The sequence below is a fragment of the Lutra lutra genome, chromosome 15 (genome assembly GCF_902655055.1).
Source record: "Lutra lutra chromosome 15, mLutLut1.2, whole genome shotgun sequence".
In the NCBI taxonomy this organism is placed as follows: domain Eukaryota; kingdom Metazoa; phylum Chordata; class Mammalia; order Carnivora; family Mustelidae; genus Lutra; species Lutra lutra.
The window spans coordinates 18,815,640-18,836,369 of NC_062292.1; the positions used below are offsets into that span (position 1 = coordinate 18,815,640).

The following is a 20,730-nucleotide window of genomic DNA, read 5'->3' on the forward strand; positions in this document are numbered from 1 at the left end:
TCAGAGAAGGCAATGATTGATGTTGCCTTAGAAGGAGGCAAAGATTGGAGGTAAGTTCCAAGCGAGCCTGGAGCAGAGGTTGTCAGTGTGAAGCCCATGACCCTTGAGGATCCTTAAATGGCTTCAGAGCACCTCGAGTACTCTGAAACTGTATGCCAAGGCTGAGTGCATGGCCATGGAAGCAGTTTCTGCCGATCCATCAGCTTTTAGCTCATTTCCCGTCAGACCATGGGCCCCAAAAGATTAAAGACCATGGACAGAGAAACAGGGAAGGTTAAGGATCAGCATTAAAAAAAGCACCAGAAATGGAGAGATAGAGAAGGGGGCAAAGACAGAAAGCCCCAGAAGGGCAGGAAGGAGGTCGGGGGTAAATCCTGTCACTTAGGGAAGAATGTTTCGGAGCATGCCAGTGGAGCATGAGACTGTACAGCCAGACTGGCTGTTTGGGTTCTGGCTCTGGCTCTTACTAGACTTCTGAACTCAGACAAGTCACTTAACTGCCCTGTGCTTCACCTGTAATTGGAATAAAAGTATGTATGTTATAAGATGGTGGTGAGGGTTCAAACAGTGCCTGGCGCATAGTCACAAATCTTATACAGGAATTCGTTATAATTACTTGCAGTAGATGCTGTTTCATCACCACATTTGTAATAAATTTTAGATGTTATGAAAGTCAGTAGATGGAGGGCTGAGAAGACTGCTCGGTGAACTTGCAGTGACTGTGACTGATAACCTCAGAGAGAGCAGAGCCAGCCGGGCTGGCGAAACCGGAGCGGCCCACAGTGAGCTGTGGATGGGTGGATCGCCGCAGAGGTGCGGGTGTGGGGCCGACGAGCACAGCTCATTCTCAGAACATTTTCTGGTAAAGGGAAGGAGAGATGGAGTGGTGGATGAGCGAAGAGGAAGCAAGATGGAAAGAAGGGTAATTTGTTTTAAACTGGGGAAGTCTTGAGCGTGTTTCTCTGCTGAAAAGACAGTTATCGGCAAAGAGAGTAAGAATGCGTAGCCAGCTGATACCTTTGATGGGAAGGTCTGGGGGTGGGGGTCTGAAACAAAGCCACAAGTAGGTAGTGTAACTTCAGAGGACAGCCCAGAAGCTGGGAGGGAAGCATGGGCCAGGATGTGGCCAAGCATGGAGATGCAGAGAAGGAAAAGTGGGGTAATGTGTGTATGAGGCCTCTGTGTATTTCTTGTGTGTTACAAGTGAGCACATCTGCCAGGAACAAGGAATTGGGTTGAAATTCGCTTGAGAATAGTCCAGATTTGAAGTAGCCACTGCACAGAATTGGAAGGGAAGTAAGTCATGATGACCAGAAGGCTTTTTGGAGCCTCGTTCTCCCGAATTGGGAAAGAACAAGTTGGGATGAAAGCCATAGGATGGTTTTCTCTAGGAGCACCTAGCATCAGGGTGGAAGGGAGAAGGAATGGATGGCTTCGTTTAACCTAAGCCAGGAGAAAGGGTGTGAAAGGTTTAAGGAGGCTGCACAGAAAAGTGGCTGATAAGAGTAAGAGCCTATGAGTCACCCTTCCTTTCTCCTTTCAGAGGTCTTAACCTTTAAAAATGCAACCCTGGGGCACCTAGGTGGCTCAGTTAGCCATCTGCCTTCAGCTGAGGTTATGATCCCAGGGTCATGGATCGAGTCCCACCTCCAGCTCTCTGCTCAGTGGGGAGTCTGCTTCTCCCTCTCCCTCTGCTCCTCCCCTGTTCTGTCTCTCTCTTCAAATAAATAAATGAGATCTTTAAAAATGCAACCCTGATCACAATACTTCCTTAGTGGGGCCCCATTTCGCCTGAGACACAAGAAGTCAGAAGTCACTGGGGACTCAGTGATCAGGCCTAAACAAGAACGCCGTGTCTCCATCCCTTGAAAATGGCATGTGCGTTATTCAGGGTCCCTCAGAATAGTCTCTGGGATGACTGGACTCACAACTGGGTTCTATTAATCCTCCTCTGAGAACACCAGGCTCACTGTGACCTCCACCCATGGGGCCACATGGAACACCCCCAAAGATGAATAGTGGAGTGTCAGAGGAAACCTCTCAGAAGAGGCCAAATTCTGAGGACTTACAAGATAGGAAAAAGCTTTCTACAGTGAATTCATTTCTCACGTGACTTGTTCCTGGCTGTACTCTTTGAAGAACCTCTTTATTTTCATCCCCAACCAGAAATACCTCCATGTTACCCCAGTCTCCACACACAGATCACCAGCAATACATCATCTAAAACAGTGCTTTGTCAAAACATGCATTCATTTAATTGACTCTTGGTGTCAAAATTTTACTCCCTGGACATTTTTTTAAATCCCTCATTAGACTAATTTTAAATAGACTACTATAGAATTTAATAGTTTTGAGGTTGAGATTAGAGGGTCATTAGCTAACTGCCAAAACCAGCACAAACCGGGGTAGTTCAGCCCTTCTGCGTTCCTGTAAACTTCCAAGTGATACAACAGTGTTTCCTCTTTTATAGGTTGGATCAGGTGGTAATTCACGTAGGAGCCTTGAGCTTGAAAGAGTCACAAGAACTGGTATGTATGTAAGTCCATCTGGGAGAGACCACTCCAGGGGCCTCCTTTTCCTTTTATTATTGGAGTATGGTTGACATATACAATATTATATTAATTTCAGGTGTGCAACATAGTGAATCAGTAATTCTGTGCATTACTCAGTGCTCACTGGGATAAGTGTAGTTGCCATCTGTCACTAGACAACATTATTACAATATTATTGACTACGTTCCGGGTGCTATACTTTTCATGTCTGTGACTTCTTTATTTTATAACTAAAAGTTTGTACCTCTTAATCCCCTTCACTTATTTTGCCCATTTCCCCACTGGCAACTACCAGTTTGTTCTCTGTTTTTATGAGTCAATTGCTAGTATTTGTTTATTTGTTTATTCGTTTTGGGTTCTTTTAGATTGTGAATAAGGGAAGGGGCTCCTTTTTTATGCTGAAGTTAAACTCAGTACCATTTTTGCTATATATTGGATGCTGTTATTGGGGAATATGAGATGTGCGGTGTCAGAGCTCACGATCCAGGAGCAGACACAGCCATAATGAGGGTAGCCCAAGTGACTAATTCCCATAGCAGAGTTTGGAGTAGGAGACAGAGACACCTCTTCCTCTGAGCCAAGTGGGGGTGGGTATAGATGTAGCTCAGTTTGCAAATAAGGAGAAGAACTTGAGCCAACCTCAGTGTCTCTAGGAAGCAAAAGGCAAAGCCATCTGCTGGGCGTAAAGGAAGACGGGATTCAGATGTGAAGAGCGGTAAAAATTGAGAATTACTGCCCGCGGGAATGGGAGGGAAAACTGAAGCACAGCAACGTTTTCCCCACCCATGCTCATATCAGCATTATTTATAATAGAAAGATGCGGAAGCAACCCAAATGCCCGTCAATGGACGAATAGATAAACAGAATGTGGTGTATACCTACTATTAAAGGACAAAAATACAACTGAGTAATTTGGAAGATCAAAGTGGCTTTATTGAATGAATCCAGCAGCATCCAGTCTAGCAAATAGAAAAGAGCTCTGTTGAGCAGTGGAAAAGGAAAGGTTTTTAAAGACAGAAGGAGCAAGAAAAAGGAAATTATTAGCAAAGAATAGATTGTTTTAAGCAAGGTCACCCTCCAAAGGGGAAAGGTAGGGGTCTGACTGTGGATTTCCTAGGGCTGACCAGGAAATTCCATGTTGACAGTTTAAAGATCACATTCCAGGGCGCCTGGGTGGCTCAGTGGGTTAAAGCCTCTGCCTTCAGCTCAGGTCATGATCTCGGGGTTGTGGGATCGAGCCCCACATCGGGCTCTCTGCTCGCTGGGAAGCCTCTTTCCCTTCCTCTCTCTGCCTGCCTCTCTGCCTACTTGTGATCTCTCTCTCTGTGTCAAATAAATAAATAAATAAATAAAATCTTAAAAAAAAAAATAAAGATCACATTCCTGGGAGGATTGAAACTATAGCCAGGTTAGGTGTTAAATCTTGGTTTGCTGACATGGGGCCTTAACATAAGTGACTCCATTTGGGTCCTGTGGTTTTCTTTTTAACAATACAATAGAATATTATTCAACCATAAAAAGACAGGGAATCCATCCTGTCACATGCTATAATATAGGTGAACCTCTTTGAGGACATTATGTTTAAATAAAATAAGTCTGTCACTAAAAGACAAATACTATATGATTTCTCTGAAATGATGTATCTAAAATAGTCAAATTCATAAAAACAGAAAGTAGAATGGTGGTTACCAGCGGCTAGAGGAAGAGAGAAAGAATTATTTAGTGGGTCTAGAGTTTGAGATTTGCAAGATGAAGAGTTCTAGAGATCTGTTTTATAACAATGTGATTATGCTTAAAACTACTGAACACTTAAAAAATGATTAAGGTGGTAAATTGTATGTGGTTTTGTCACAATTAAACAAAATTGGTTTTTGTAGTAGGCTCTACGGCCAACATAGGGCTTGAACTCCCGACCCTGACATCGGAAGTCCCTTGCTCTACCAACTGACCCAGCCAGGCACCCCTCATTAGTTAAATTTTTTTTTTTTTATAAGATGAGGGAGATTTTTTTTTTTTTAAGGTTTCATTTATTTATTTGACAGAGAGCGAGATCACAGGTAGGCGGAGAGAGGCAGAGAAAGGAAGGGAAGCAGGCTCCTTGCCTAGCAGAGAGCCCGATGTGGGGCTCCATCCCAGGACCCTGGGATTATGACCTAAGCTAAAGGCAGGGGTTTTAACCCACTGAGCCACCCAGGTGCCCCTCATTAGTTAAATTTTTAAAAAAGATTGCCCATGATGCTAAAGACCAACTGAAGTCTTAAGTCATAATTTTGTCTTACTACCATTCAACTAAGTCATGAAAATTTCTTTCTGGGTACAGTCTCCAGCCAGAACATAGGTTCCAGAATACAAACAGCTGGATTGCTCCAGGTTTAGAGATTAGCAGATCAGGTGGCGCACAGGGCAGGAATGGAAGGAGTTACACTTTCTGGCAGAAAAGTACATGACCTGGTGGTTTTGAGGACTTCGTGAATTAGGTGAAAAAAGAAAGCTTGAAAGTGTTGAGGTATTTACCAGATGGTCCAGTACCTGGACCACTACTCAATTCACCAGGCTTTCAGAATTTATGTATTCTGATTCCAAAGATTACAATGACTTGATCTAGCCCCAGCATCTTCCTGATGGGTTCTCTTTTTATTACTGAATTTAGAAATGGGATGTATAATATATATTGGCAAAATCGTAATTCACTATTGTCAGGCAAGCCACAAGGGAAGGCATATTGCTAGGTTGTTGCTTAATAAGTCTAGAATCAAAACTTGGAGACTTGATTTATACTTCTGATGCATGATTTGTTCTTACAATAGGCCTTTCAGTTGAGGTAGTGTGATGTAGGAAATTTGTTTTCATATCTTTTTAATTGCTTTTTTTTTCCCTATGTGTGATATAAATTTTAACACTTTGTTATGACATGAAAGATTGTCATCCATCAGGCTGAGCACTAGAATAGAGCAGAGATAATCTTAGTATAGAGGTAATCCCCCTGCTATAGGGATAATCCCCTACTATGTGGATAATCTTGCCATTGAGACTGTAATTTGGAATCTGCTTAGGCATAACTCCATTGGATGTTGTTTGAATGGGCACTGCCATTAACTGTCTCTTAGCTGTTTTCCTTTTTCCTTATTTTCAGCTAAGGTTATCCTTCTAGTCTTATCCTTAACAGAGTGCTAAATAAATGATTCAAATATATAATATCCAACTGGTGTTAATGAAATTATACCCAATGTCACGATTGGTCTTTGGACTGTATCCCGTTCTTCTCTTTGGCTCTCCTACTTTTGCAGGAAGCTAATCACATCTATTAGAGATAGATATTATTAAAGTCTTAGAGGAAAACATTTTTCCCTTTTAGGTAGGGGGACATGTTCTGAAGGACTCAACAAGTCCCTGCTATGTGCTTATCACCGTAATTCACTAACTATACATGAGAGTGAGTAAGATCTCACACCCGCCTGTGGGAACTCATTCTATTTGAGAATTGTCACTGTACACACTGTCTTGCAATGTAGTAGATTTTAGGTCTCAAAAGAGTTAAGAATGTTTTAAGGGCCCAGCAGAAGGAAATGGTCCTTTTTTTTCTGGAGGAATTTAAGAAAACCCTAAAATAGTGGTACACTGTATCTTCCTTTATGTGCATAAGCTTTTTCTTCTTAAAATTTTTCAACTGCATTCCCAATCCATAAATTAAAATTTTTAAATAAATTTAGAATAAACTTTAAAATATGACTATTATATCATTGGGCAGGAAAGAAAGCATCATCCAATGGGCTGAACACTAGAAGAGAAATTACACTTGCAAGTTGCTCTAATAATAGTTATAATTATCACAATGAACCACTCGTGTTTCTGTTAGCAAGGTTTTTTTGTGCTGACGAAGTCTGAAGAAGTATAAGATTAAATGCACGGGTCACCTCCACCCAGGTTCTCTACTTTGCAATTTGGGATTTTTCCTGCTAATGACATTCATTGTTAAAGTTGGCTTATTTCCTTCTCTCTAGTGATGCATCAATTGGCAAATTTGAGGTTTGTTGCTACACTCAGTATATAAGATACAGGCAAATGTAGTAGGTCACTTATTCCAAGATAATTGTGATATTGTGATTTATAATAAATATATATATATATTTGGTCTTTGTCCAGTTTCTGGCACAGAGTACCTAACACTCTTGCAGTTTTCTGTGATGAGAACAATAAAACTGTCTCTTATTGTATGAATGAGGTGGTTTTTAGAAAGCAACTAAAGATGGGGGCTGGTTGCCAGGAGACCAACCGTGTGATCAGAGGGTTGGAACTTTCAGTCCTACCCGACCTCCACCTCTGGGAAGAAAGGAGGGACTGGAGGTTGAATCTGGCACCAGTGACCAGTGATGAAATCAACCGTGCCTATGCAGTGAGGTCTCCATTAAAACCCAATCAGAGAGCTTCCAGATTGGTGAACATGTGGAGTATTGGGGAGAGTGGCACACCCACACTTAGACAAGACATGGAAACTACAGGCCCTCTCTCCATACTTTGTCTTGTGCATTTCTTCTACCTGGCTGCTCCTGAGTTATATCCTCCTATAATAAACTGCTGGTCTAAATAGTAAAATGTTCCCCTGAGTTCTGTGAGCCCAAGGAGGGGATCATTAGAACCTCCCAAGTCTGTAGCCAGTTTGTCAGAAGCACAGGTAATGACCTGGACTGGTGATTAACATCTAAAGTTCAGGGAAGCAGGGTAGTCTTGTAAGACTGAGCCCTTAACCTGTGCAGTCTGATTCTGTCTCCAGGTAGATAGTATCAGAGTTGAGTAAGCTTGCAGGACATGCAGCTGGTATTGGAGAATTTCCTGTCGATGAGGAGAAACCACCCCTCAACCCACAGACATCAGAATTGTGACCAGACCCATAAAGGTCTTCTTTCTTCTTTTAAAGGCCCGACATGCAGCAGAAATAGGAGCTGATGGCATCGCTGTCATTGCACCTTTCTTCCTCAAGCCATGGAACAAAGGTAAGCCGGTAGTCTAAGCACATGGTGCCTCACGTGGTCCACTTCTTTTTGCCTTCATTCAAAATGGTCATACTGAACTCCTGAAAGTAAAGTTGTGTGGACTGATGGCGTGAAGTTGCAGTGGTGCAGCAACTGTCCAGAATATTTGGTCTCCCTGGATCCATAAAAGAAAAGACCCCTTTAAGAAGGGCTTCAGCTCTTGTTACCAAGTAATCTGATTGGGTCATCCACCAAGCCCCAGGTCAGCCTCCAGGTGCAGGTTAGGCATCCACTCGTAGTCCAGTCGGTTGTGTAGGGTCAGAGCCACATGGCAAAGCGTAGGGTCATTTTTCTCAAAAAAAGAGGAATATAAATGATGGGCATCTTGAGACTACATGTTCTAGTCAAGGTTGGGTGAGTAATGAATTTGAGGGAGATTTCAGAGAAAGATCCATTGTCTTCCAAAATACCAAGTTAATTGCTTTCTCCTTCTCTGCTTTCTCCCCAGCAATTTTTTGTGGCTTCCAAGTGTACTGAGTCTTTTTTAATCCTTCTGATTAGCAAACAAAGAAGTACAAATTTTGAAAGGATTGAAGACAGACAATCCATGATTGCATGCATGATTAAATAAAATCATAGCTAAATGTAATTGGGTCAAAGTAATTGTGAAATTCATCTAGTATTGGTAGAGAGAAAATAACTGTTAAAATAGGATAAGTAATTTAAATACTGCCATTTTGAGAATTCAGAACGAACATATTTTAAAACTTTTTTTCACATGGTTATAAAAATTTTATGTCAATACATTTCCCAAAAAGAAAAAGGAAAGATGATGAGTTATACAGAATAATTTTCTCAAGTATTTATCATGGGCAGAGTACATCATCACAGTATTCAGATGAAGAACATAAGATTCTCTCTCCCACTCCCTAGTGTAAGCAGGTCTGCTGGATTTTATTTATCCTCCTTAGCAATGTCGCAGTGAAAACTCATGGAGGATGATGTAGGAAATTGCAAATCCTCAGTAAACTAGAATGAATTCTCTTCTGCTCTATCTGGATTTCTCCCAAAACTGGAAAAGTGCCAACCTCTGGTTGAATTATTGTGACATGTGCCACTATTCTTATAACTTCCCTCTTTGAGCCAATGTTTATATTTTTGCTGTAGAATTTTCCCAGTTACAACTTGATGATTCTGATCCTAATGCAAATTCCTTGTTCACTGACCACATTTAGCCCTCGTTGGGATAAGAGCACAAGATACTGATAGGCTTCTGGCTTTGATAAGAGTATTACTTCATGAGCTTCTCTTAATATGTGAGAAGGTTTACACCAGTTTTTTAATAGTATTTTAGTATGGCAGGAAAGTGATCATCTTATTTTGGCCTTTCTATGGAAAGGAAAATAAACCTTTGAATGACGTGATTTGCAAAGACATTGCATTACCAATCTCAGGGATGGTGAGAGTGATCGAAAATTTTCAGCTTCTGAGAGGGGTGGTTGCATTCCAATAGACGGTTAGTTTTTTACCAGGGAAAGTTAGTGTTTTATTCTTGTTTACACAGTGGCTTTTCCTGCTAATCTTTCAGATGTCTTGATTAATTTCCTAAAGGAGGTAGCCGCTGCCGCCCCAGCATTGCCATTTTATTACTATCACATTCCAGCCTTGACAGGGGTAAAGAGTAAGTAATGCTTCTCCCAGTGTTTCTTTCTCTCCATCTCTCACATTTCACCCTGTTTTCAGTAAGAAACTCCCACTCCATTGCACTCCACCCCGGGTCACAAAAGCATAAAACTGTTGACCAGATAGTTCGAATTGGCTCCAAAATAAGTCAGTCTTATCAAAAATCATTCACTCTTATAGATCATTGACACTATCTTATAACGAAAGTTTTTACACAGTGGCAGACGGAGGGAGAAGCAGGCTCCCTGCTGAGAGTGCGGCCCAAACCTGATGTGGGACTCGATCCCAGGACCATGGGATCATGACCTGAGCCAAAGGCAGCCACTTAACTGACTGAGCCACCCAGGAACCCCTTCTTTTGACTTTTATTTTTACTGTGCTTCTCCAGAAAGGGGATTGTTACAATTAGATAAAATTTCTTAGGAGATTATTTTTTGGATACCATTCCTTTCTACTTCCTTAAAAGAAAAAAGATAGATGTTGTGATTTGAAAACATTCATCTGTTGTCTTCGAGGAATGGAAGCCTGGGGGCTGAAATTTAACAAGTCATAGGAACTACTAAGTGGGGGCAAGTGACGTCCAAATGAGAACAGCTCCTGGCACTCAGAGCAGATGTGAGGGGCTCTACATGATGGGACTTGACATTTTCTGGACATGTGCAGTTTCGTGAGGCATTTTCTGTTTTGAGCAGTTCGTGCTGAGGAATTGCTGGACGGGATCCAGGAGAAGATCCCCACCTTCCAAGGGCTGAAGTTCAGTGACACCGATCTCTTAGACTTCGGGCAGTGTGTTGATCAGAATCGCCAGCGACAGTTTGCTCTCCTTTTTGGGGTGGATGAGGTAAGTTATCCACTGGCCTGACCCAGCAGGGAAGTTACCCTCCAGAACAGTTTGTAAGCTGTTTAGGTTGCAAGATAATTTCTCTCACTCTTTTTCATTCAAGTGAATCCTCTGTGTGTTTTTGCTTAGCAACTGTTGAGTGCCCTGGTGATGGGAGCAACTGGAGCAGTGGGCAGGTGAGGCTGATTCATTTCTCCCAGCATTTGTAACTGCGAAGCCCCCTCAGGGAGGCATTTGCTGCATATGTGTTTATACTTCTTGCACGGACACCTTTTCTAATAAAAGCTGCCTTTCTTTCCCCCAGTCTTTCAGTAAAAAGGAATTAAGTAGAGCTTATTAGCAACTCAGTCACTGTTATTAGAAGCGTCTGTTGCAATTAGAGGTGAGGAACTTGAGCTAAGAGCGTGCACAGAACTTGCCAGAAATTACTTAGTTACTAGTAACAGAAACCCATTGAAAGTAGCTAATGTGGAAGAAGATACATTATTATCAACTACTGGGAAATTGGGTAAAACTCAAGAGGAGGAAATGCAGCCAGGCCTCAGCTAAGGTGAGAACCTAGGACCGCAAAGCTTTCAACAGCCAGGACAGATGGTTCTCCACCTGTGCTCCTCTGGAGACTCTCACCCCTGCGTCTCTCTGCACACCTCTCTCTTTCCCTCTTTTGCTCTCCGGGTGCGCTCTCTACACTTCAGCATGCACAGGGACAATCGTGGCTGCCTGGTCGTGAATCTCATCTCAGGGTATCACTAGATAGCACTGCCTGTTTGGCTCGCCCAAGTCCAATCAGCTGCAGCCAGAAAAGTAGAATCATGTGGCCTGATGCCTTCTAGCAGAGGCAGGCAATTCGATTAGCATGTCCACTGCACATGGTTACCTAGTTCATTAGAAACGTGCCTGCAAGGGAGTGAGTGAAATATTCATGTCAACTGAAAGTGCATTTCCTCCCTATGGGAAAAGGGTAGGAGAAGCAAAATAATATTGATAACAAGTCTTGTTGAGCATGGCTTTGATGAAGAATAAGTAGAATAAGTAAGTTAGGTAAGTTATTCACCAAGCCAGGATGGCCTGTGACATCCACTGTCACTGCAGGGACATTTCTACCATGGGAACCTGAATGCCTGGATCTGCTGACCATGAAATTCTTACTTTTTTTCCCCTCAGAAATTCTTACATTTTTTGACTTTTGTTTTTTGGCCTCCATACTAGGCATTTTAATTCTGTCAACATAATCTGTAAGTGAAGTACGTTTCATTAGACTTTATTTCTTCTTAATTATAATTATATTCCTCTCTGACTAAATATGCCTAAGACCCCTGGGATTTGAATTTTAGGATTCTAAAACTCCTCAGAAATATTGTGACTTAGGAGTGTTTCACATCTGTATGTGACTTACCTCAGCTATTATATTTTATTTTTCCTTATTTTATTGCCAGGAGATAATGTGAACTTCACGTTCTTGGAATCCCTTGCTGTTTACTCCAGGGTCTCCATATATGAAATACCAACAGCATTCTATTTTTGATGCATCAAGATAAATATATTTTTCTAAGACTGACTTATAGGAGAAGTTTTAGAAACTAGGGAAACATCCTTGTTAAGAATCTCTGTAAACTTCTACCCTGCTGATTTCTCGAAGAATTCAGTCATTAGTCTAAGGTATTTGTCTTTACTGGTAGAGTTGGATATTATTTTTTTAAGTCCACATTTTATCAGATCAAATAACTTATTCTCACTTGCATTTTTGCTGAGTGGAAGCAGATGGCAGCATGAAATGACGAAAGCCTCTGCCACAATTGTGTAGCCTTCTGCAAGTCATAGTTTCTTCACAACCAAACAGAAGCCAGGGTTTTGAGAGAATTAGAGATGATTTATGTCAGGCACCTGGAACACAATAGACAATAAATGATCTCATTTTATTATCATCTTTATTAATATTATTAGAAACTAGTCTCTAGGTAATATGTAAATTGTAGAAGTGTATATATTACAGGTAATATATAAATTGGCAGAGAACTCAGATAATCTGCTGGGATTTGCCCCTTTCACCCAGTTCCTCAGCATAAGGCTTTTAGGCCTCCTCTCAGATACTACATTTTACCCACAGTTCAAATCTAGCTTTGTGCCTGTGCGTGTGCCCTGGGGCAGTGGTTGGCTTCAGTCACTCCCTACCAAATACACCTCCATCTCTAACTTTTTTTCCTTTTTTCTCACTTTATCTTTTTCCCACTTTTCTTCTTTTTCTTTATCCTCTTTGGTATTCTGTGCCTCCTCTTGGCACCGCTTACTGTTGCTAGATAACTCAGAAGCAAAGACACCTGATCTCTAATAGATTAGGGCCAAAAAAAAGACTTCTGGAAGGCCTGGTATATTTCTCCCTTTTAGGCATCAAAGGAACTTGAAGATTTAGATGTCTCCCACTGAGTTACTGATCCTGCAGTGTGTACTGTTTTCTTTCCAGTACCTATAACTACCTGGGAAAAAAGACAAACCAGATGTTGGAGGCTTTTGAACGAAAGGACTTCTCTTCAGCCCTGAACCATCAGGTTAATTTTTCTTTCCCGCTGGATAGTTCTTATTTTCTCTCATCAGCACTCCTAGCACACCTGCCCTTGTTCAAATTGCCTCACTGCCTCTTTCTTTACTTTCCTTCTGCTTCTTACCTGTTCTTGTTTAAAGCCAAACCTATCCTGATTGTGTTCCCCACATGTCCAATCAGGACAGGCCCCATACAGGAATGCTCTTTCTCTGTGTTCCTCCTAGAAACGATCTTACTTTTACTTTATGTTCAAAGTATTTTTGTGACTATAAAATAATAGCGATAGCGTTCTGGGGAAATGACCACGTGCCATTCCCTTGAGGACTTCACACCCAAGTCTCCAGAGTATATGAAGAAGCCGTGATGCTGGTAACCCAGAACGGGGAGACTCAATCCAAAGTCAGAGCAGGTCAGTCATCTTCACCTGCCGCGTGTTGAGAACTGGAAGCATCTACCAAGCAGAAACAAGAGCCAAGTGGGTGATCTAAAAGGAGACACTGGCTTCGAAAGAGGAAGAGAAAAGCAGTAGGAGCTGATGGGATACAGGGAAGACCGGAGGTGGGGAGAAATGGTGGCTGCCGCTAATGTTACACTGAGGGCAGGCAGCTGTCCGGAGAATGGAGAGCCTCACGAAAGGAAGAACCAGTCTCTGAGCTGGGTAGTATGTGTGCTTGAGGTCAGTGGTATGAGGTGCAAAGAAACAGCATAGGCACAAGAGAAGGACTTATCAGAGGTCAAGAGGCACAGGGATTTTTTAAGATGGTACGAATAACTGGATGGAGTATCCCAAAAAGATAAGTGAGAGCGAAAGGTATGAGCAAGATTGGAATAGTGCTCAGCCCCGATGGTGTAGCTTCCCAGTGAAAATTATTTCTGAAAATTCCAGCCTGTTCTGAGTTGTATGAGAGGGAAACCAGAGGACAGAATCAACAGTGAAACGGTTGTGAGAGGAGCGCTTCCATTTAACAGCTTCTTTTTTTTTTTTTTTTTTTGACTGGTCCAGCTTCCATCTCTTTCCCCCCAATTAGTCCCACTCAAATAAGACATCCCGCTCGAAAGGGTACTGGTAAGGAATGTAGCTTACCCCATTCTCTGGCTTTTCTTACAGAAGGCTAGTGTGCGTGTGTCTCATCGACTCCGTTATTCAAATGCCAAGGGCTGAGCCAAGTGCGTAACTTCGGTCAGGCTGGTCTCTGCTGTAAAGGAACTTGCAGTCAAGTGAAGAAGCAGACCCAACAAGTCAGGGCAGAATTTATTCATTCTCATGGACTTAAATGCCATCTGTTGTATTTACATAAGTGAAATGACACGTGTACAGAGATGCTTCGTACTGTGTTGTTTATAAGAGCAAAAGACAGCAACAACCCAGATACCCAGCCATAAGGAAAGGGTTAAAAACATTGTGTTTGAGTGATGCAATGGAATTATATGCAGCCCTTAAAAGGACGAGATCATTTTCTATGTACAAATCTGGAAAGATTTCATGATATATTGAGCGTACAAAAGCAGTGGAGTATAGAGTTGTAAATGTAATATACTACAGTTTGTGTGTGAGGGAAAAAAGAACATATACATACATGTTTTTAAGGCTCTGGGTGTTAAAATTTCATTGTGTACTGAATTTTTTGTTACTAGACTGTATATAATTGGTTAAAACAACATAAAATGTTAATCAGAAATGCATCTGTTAATGAAATGGGTGAGAGCCTGTTTTTATGAATTAGCTTACACATTCATGGATGAAGATTACTTAATGCTAGGGTGAGTTGCATTTCAGCATCAATACTATTTATGTTTTTTGGTTTTAGAGAAATGAATGCTATGAAACCCTGTTCATATAAATTAGTAGTAAGAATAGAAGAAAGTCTGTTATAGCAATGTCACTCAATTCTTTGAACAGTTTTTTGAGTTGTGTTAAAAACCATAGAATGCGTTAGTGATTTTCAGCTGACAGCCTGAGTAGCAACATTGAAAGCAGTGTTGAAAGCAAAAAGTTGAAAGCCCTATAATTTTTTAGAGGACATGATACCTGTTAACTAGAGGAATCGCTTTTTCACTTTGTCGATGCCAATACCAATATTTTGATTTGCTCCTTTATTCGGTTCCCAGAGGTGTCCCAAGTGATATAGGTAGTGCCAAGGCAATGATACAGGAAATACATCTTTATTTTTTTCAAAAGTGGGAAGAGGAGCACTCACGAAAAGGAAATCTAAACAGTCTGCACCTCCATGCAAATTCTTAGTCTCATTTAATTTAAGAAAAATAGCACTTACGGAAGTTAAGGATCCAGAAATTATTTATTCCCATAAATCTTAGCCTTCCTAAGTGCTCCTAGATATCTTAGAGAGTACCTTAGAAATTAGCATACCCCAGTTTGAAAACAACCACAGTAGCTGATAAGTTTAGATGGATAAGGGTCAGCTAGATGATGAAGGCTGCCCACCCCCATCTTAACTCTGTTGTGCAATTCTGTCTTTGGCACTTCTCTGCATGGCCCCCTTTTTATAAAGCTTACATGTATAAAAAGATCCTACCTTATTCTGGATGGATCTCAACCATCCTCACTTGGGGGTTTTTCTCTACTCTGACAGGCCTTCAGAAAACTAAGGTGGTGGGCTTTTTCTTTTGGGGTTTCTGTCCTTTGACCTCCAAAATTTCTGCATTGTTATCATAGCTTAGTGATACTGACTGTCGATTTTTTTTTTCTTTCCAGTTTTGTATTCAGAGATTTATCAACTTTGTGTTCAAACTTGGTAAGTTTTCTACTTTGTCTGCTGTGACTTTTAGGGAAATGGAAGACCATCACTTTCTGTGAGGGTTCAACAAGAACACTTTTCAATGGTCTGTTGCAAGCAGAATTTTATTTCCAATACTAGCTTCAGGGCCAACCTATAAAGTTGTGAAGTAAATCTAGTTGGCACCCTTCTACAAACCTCGTTCGTCCATCTTAGCGCTTTGCTTGCCTCCCCACTCTGCACACCATCTTCTGATTGTTCTCAGCACTCACTCCCTGTTTGTGCCTCTGCTCATTAAAATTCTACCACATCGTGGCTGATTTCAGCCTGAGTCCTTGGAGGAAGGCAGTCTGAATATAGATCTTACTAAACTGTGAATGACTGACAGCTCTCCCAAGAGTATTTGCAATGTAAAATGAGTTTATTAACATTTGTAAGCTCAAATGGATGGAGGTTTGGGTAATATGACAAAGTAAAATTTGAGGGAAATACATTGAATTTGCATAGAGAAGCCTTTTCAGAGTCTCCTAAATATTATCCCATTATGGATGACAAATGCCACCATTCATTCCACTTCTGAGGAGATTGGTTCTTCCTGAGAACCTGGGTCAAATCTAGGAAAAGTTTTAAGTTTATTCTTGGCAGACCACCCACCTCCCTTTCAGAGCCTTTCTGCCTTATTCTGGCAACTCCCCCCGAGCCCCAAGCACCTCTTATGTGGTATGGCCCACATTCTTGAAGGGCTCTCTGCTCGCTCTCTTAATCCTTCAAAGACAGTGTTTCCCATCTGCTTTTCACTTTCATGATTTCTGGCATTAGTATGTGCCACAAGTATCATTAATTACCTATTATCATTCCCTTGTCCCAAGTAGTACTTTTCATAAGATTGTGGGTTTGGTGTGATAGTTATGTATGTGCCTAAGGTGCATTTAAATAAATATTGAACTATTTTTTTTTAAGATTTTATTTATTTATTTATGAGAGAGAGAGTGTGTGCATGCACAAGCAGACAGAGGAGGCTCCCTGCCAAGCAAGGAGCCCCATGTGGGACTCGATCCCAAGACCCTGGGATCCTGACCTGAGCTGAAGGCAGCAGCTCAACCGACTAAGGCACTCAGGCATCCCAATTAATATTGAACTATTAAAACTAGAACCAAAAGTGTACCTGTGTCTCTATAAGATCATTCTGTATGCCAGCAGTGAGACGGCAACATTTTGCCAAATACAGCTCTAAGATATTAGCTGAAAAAATTTACTCTTTAGGCAGAATATTTGCATTTTTAAAGACCTGGACTCGGGGCACCTAGATGGCTCTGTTGGTTCAGTGCCCAACTCGACTTCAGCTTAGGTCATGATTTCAGTGCCATGAGACTGAGCCTCATGTTGGGCTCCATGCTGGGCCTGGAGTCTGCTTAAGATTCTCTCTCTCTCTCTCTCTCTCTCTCTCTCTGTCCCCCTCCCCAAATAGAAAGAAAGCTAGCTAGCTAGCTAGCTAAAGTGGACTCTTGAAGATAAGTTTTATGATTTAAAAGAATGTATCTTTAAAGAAATCATTTCAGACTTCTTTGGCAGGTTGGAGCTTTCACAGTTTAGGCAAGCAGAGAGTTATCTTAATAAACTTTTAGTCTTATTGTGAGGGTAGCTCCCCGTTCTGCCATTTATAATAGGCCTGGAAGGGCCATTTTGCATTCATCAAAATATACTGTGTATCTTTGGTCAAACTAGTAGTTTCCTTCTAGATGCTCAATTGTTAGTTAGCTTAGCAAAACAAAGTTACTTCTCATATGTGGGATCTAAAAGTATAGCCAGTTAAAACAAATACCTTTCTCTCTCTGCTCTGTATTGTTTCGGTAGATCTACCTTCAACATCCCTAATTCTATCTTCAGCTCTGTTTTGTACTATTTCATTTCACTGATTATATATTTTCTTCATTTCTAGCATTTCTTTTTTAATTTTCCTGTTTTTGTTTTTGTTTTTGTTTTCAGATTTTATTTATTTATTTGACAGAGAGAGAAAGATCACAAGTAGGCAGAGAGGCAGGCAGAGAGAAAGGGGGAAGCAGGCTCCCTGCTGAGCAGAGAGCCCAATGCAGTGCTCAATCCCAGGACTCTGGGATCCTGAACTGAGCCGAAGGCAGAGGCTTAACCCACTGAGCCACCTAGGCACCCAAGATTTTCCTGTTCTTTATGCCCTTCTCATAGCCTATGGCTTCTATTCCTCCTTTTATCTCTGTGAGATCTCTTTCAGAATTGTGCATCATCTATTCCCAGGATGTGGGATTTGTCAGTTGTGCATTTGCAAGCTCTTGTGCACCTTCTTTTTCTCATGTGTTTTGTAATTTTTAACTTTGATTTTGTCTTCAGAGACTGTTGTTTTCTAGAGAATCCATTGAGCTCTAGGCTATAAAGTGTCCTAACAATTTGAGGCTCAGAGTTGTCCTATTTTTACATTTTTACATTTGCCTCTGTTGGACACAATAGTTTCACCAGTTCTAACCAGTTTGTAGGTTAATTTCTTAGTACAGTTTTTACACCAAGTGCCTAATGCAAATATGGATCCAGCATTCACCGATGGCACAGGCTTGGGTTTTCTTTCATATGATCTTTTTCCATCTATAGCCTGGCAGAAGTCAAGATTCCGTGCCTCTCTATCCCCAGGCCAGCAGGCCAGGTTTTCTTCCACTGCCTTTCATAGAAGGCTGACTACCAGTTTTACCCAGGGCATTTCATTTCGGACCCCTGCTCTGCACAGACCCGAGCGAGGCTTCATGTTGGGTTCCTGCCCCAGCTTTATAACATGAGCTCTAAAACAGCAACATCTTAAGGAGTGCATTTCTCAGGGACTTCTTAGATGTGCTAGAACTCAATTCTGCCTTAGCAATGAAGTCCTGTGTCCTCTGATCCACAGCCGTATATCCCTGAATCAGATCATCTTCATGGACCACCTGGCTGCGGCAACTCGCCACACTGACCTCTTTCTTCCTGATACCTTTGGTCCCTCCTTCTTCCTTTTGAGGTTGACTTTGAGTCTTCCTTTGTTTTGTTTTACAGTTTGTCAAATTGTTAACAATTTGCCAGCTTTTCTATATGTTCCAGGCAGAAAGAAGGATTTCCTTTGCTCAGTCTGCCGTGGTGATAAGAAATGTTCCCCTCTTTTACTTCCACCTTATCCTATTGTAGAAGTCACTAGACTGTGATCTCTGTTTTAGGATGTTTGTGGCAAAGTGGATGGTCCCAGTCACTTTTCCTTATTTATTTTTCCTTTCTAGGTTTTGGGGTGTCACAGACCAAAGCCATCATGACTCTGGTCTCTGGGATTCCAATGGGCCCACCCCGGCTTCCACTGCAGAAAGCCTCCCGGGAGTTTATTGCTGCTGCAGAAGTTAAGCTGAAGAGCCTGGATTTCCTTTCTTCCACTGAGTTAAAGGATGGACGCTTCGAATCCTGGAGCTAGTGCCTCTCTGTCAAATCAGAGTGTGTGCGTTGAATGGTGCATTTATTTCTCAAGGACTTTTTAAATGAACTAAACTCTTTTCTAGCAAACAAAATCTCACCCCAATCAACAAGGATTTAAGTACCTTCTGAGATCCTAAAAATGCTTTATTTTGTGAAGGGGTTAAAACTCTAAAAGGAGTCCTGAGCCCTGAGTCATTCAATATTTCACAGAATTTTTGTGGAGAAATTTCTGCTTATATGGATGAAATGGAATCAAGAGGAAAAAATTATAATGATTCATCTCATCGGCCTTTAGGAGCCCCCATTATGTTGATTTCTGATTCTTAATCCTATTTTAAATTTTTTAAAAAATTTTAAGCCACTATAATGTACTTTCATTTTAAATAAACGCTCGTCTGGAATCTAGGACAACTCTGAGCTACTTCATTTAGGCAGGTACCCTTACTTGAGTGCCAAATTACAATGTGACTCAACTCTACACAACTGTTAACACAGCAGCTCACTTGCTATGCAGTCTAATTCTAGAATATCTGCTTTCAAATTAACTGTGATATCAGTTTTCCCCCAACATACCGCGTTAGGTGGAGACTTGGTTCAGTTCTTACCACTCAAAGGCCCATTGGAGTAGCTTTTCACAGAACAAAGAAAAGGCCCTCCCCAAAGATGAGCTCAAGTCTCCACTTCTTGCTATACAGAGAACTTTTCAAAGCTCAAAGTCTAAACTGAAGAGCTCTCCACTGGGCACCACACACTTCCCCTTTCCCCACAGGAAGTGAATGGCTTCCCCACAGAAAAAAAGTGGATCCCCGACAGCGCCCTGAATGCCTGGAAGCAAAGTCCAATGTCCCCTCAATGGGGAGCCCAGGGTTTAATGGTTAGTTCCTGGTCACACTTCCAGCACATTTCTTCAGTGAAGGAAGATTTGGGGAGGACCCAAAAATTTCACTCAAGCTTTCCCTACATACCTTCTTTATTCTTTTCTTTCTCGATAGTATGGCTGTTTAGTCTCCTTTCCAACAGACCCTGGTGAATGCTTTGTAGTAACAAAGCCAGTCAACTCTTGGTGACTGTAAACCCGACTCTTCAGTCTATCAATTACTGAGGATTTTGTCTTTGTTTCTTCTCTACTGAGTCTGCTCACTGGCAAAAGGAAAGTATTTGAAATTCGTATCCGTTTACTCTTTAATCTCTAAAAAGGAGAACTTTTTCAAAATGAGAATTTGAAATTATCTGTGGATTCAGTTATCATTGTCATTTGATTAACTAGTTAAGGGTTGTTATAGTTATGGCTCCTCACTCCTCTTTTTGCTCAGGAATAACATGTGCTGTTTCTCATATTTCTGTCTCCTTCAGGAGTAAGGCGTTGGAATAAGAAATGGAACTGCAGGGGTGCCTGGGTGGCTCAGTGGGTTAAAGCCTCTGCCTTCTGCTCGGGTCATGATCCCAGGGTCCTGGGATCGAGCCCCACATCGGGCTCTCTGCTCAGCGGGGAGCCTGCTTCCTCCTCTCTCTGACTGCCTCTCTGCCTACCTGTGATCTCTGTCTGTCAAATAAATGAATAAAATCTTAAAAAAAAAAAAAAGAAAAGAAAAAAAAAAAGAAATGGAACTGCAGTGGTTTATGTGAGTTTATATTCTCTCATTGAAACTTTTCTTTGCAGCCATTAATTTCCTAAAGGAAGAAAAGGGAGGTTTTTCATTCTGAGGAGGTCCTATCCTTCAATATATTAAAGCCAAATTAATTTTTTCTATGAAGATAAATCTTGGGTATCCACTAGCCAAGATTTTTTTTTTCTGTTTTTCTGAAGCCAGTGCTTGGAGAACTTTGAAGATGGTTAATAAGATCTTGTAAACACAAAGAGAAATAAGATGATTTTTCTTCAGTGACCAGGGTTGAGTTTAGCTGTGTTCTAACATCCAGCTCCTTGGAAATAAATGAGTGTTACATAGTATAG

General features: G+C 41.3%; 1 protein-coding gene across 3 annotated transcripts in view; it reads left to right on the forward strand.

Moving 5' to 3' along the window:
* Positions 1-19,181, forward strand: part of NPL (N-acetylneuraminate pyruvate lyase) — a 34,555-nt gene extending 15,374 nt beyond the window's left edge. For 2 of the 3 annotated variants that reach the window (XM_047705182.1, XM_047705185.1), the window contains 8 exons: positions 2,471-2,528; positions 7,468-7,543; positions 9,111-9,203; positions 9,898-10,046; positions 10,176-10,222; positions 12,508-12,592; positions 15,299-15,338; positions 18,590-19,181. In XM_047705182.1, coding sequence (XP_047561138.1) covers positions 2,471-2,528; positions 7,468-7,543; positions 9,111-9,203; positions 9,898-10,046; positions 10,176-10,222; positions 12,508-12,592; positions 15,299-15,338; positions 18,590-18,774 — 733 coding nt within the window. In that variant the 3' untranslated portion in view covers positions 18,775-19,181. The remainder of the gene's footprint in view (positions 1-2,470; positions 2,529-7,467; positions 7,544-9,110; positions 9,204-9,897; positions 10,047-10,175; positions 10,223-12,507; positions 12,593-15,298; positions 15,339-18,589) is intronic. The other variant, XM_047705183.1, reaches the window with a different exon arrangement.
* The last annotated feature ends 1,549 nt before the right edge of the window (positions 19,182-20,730 follow it).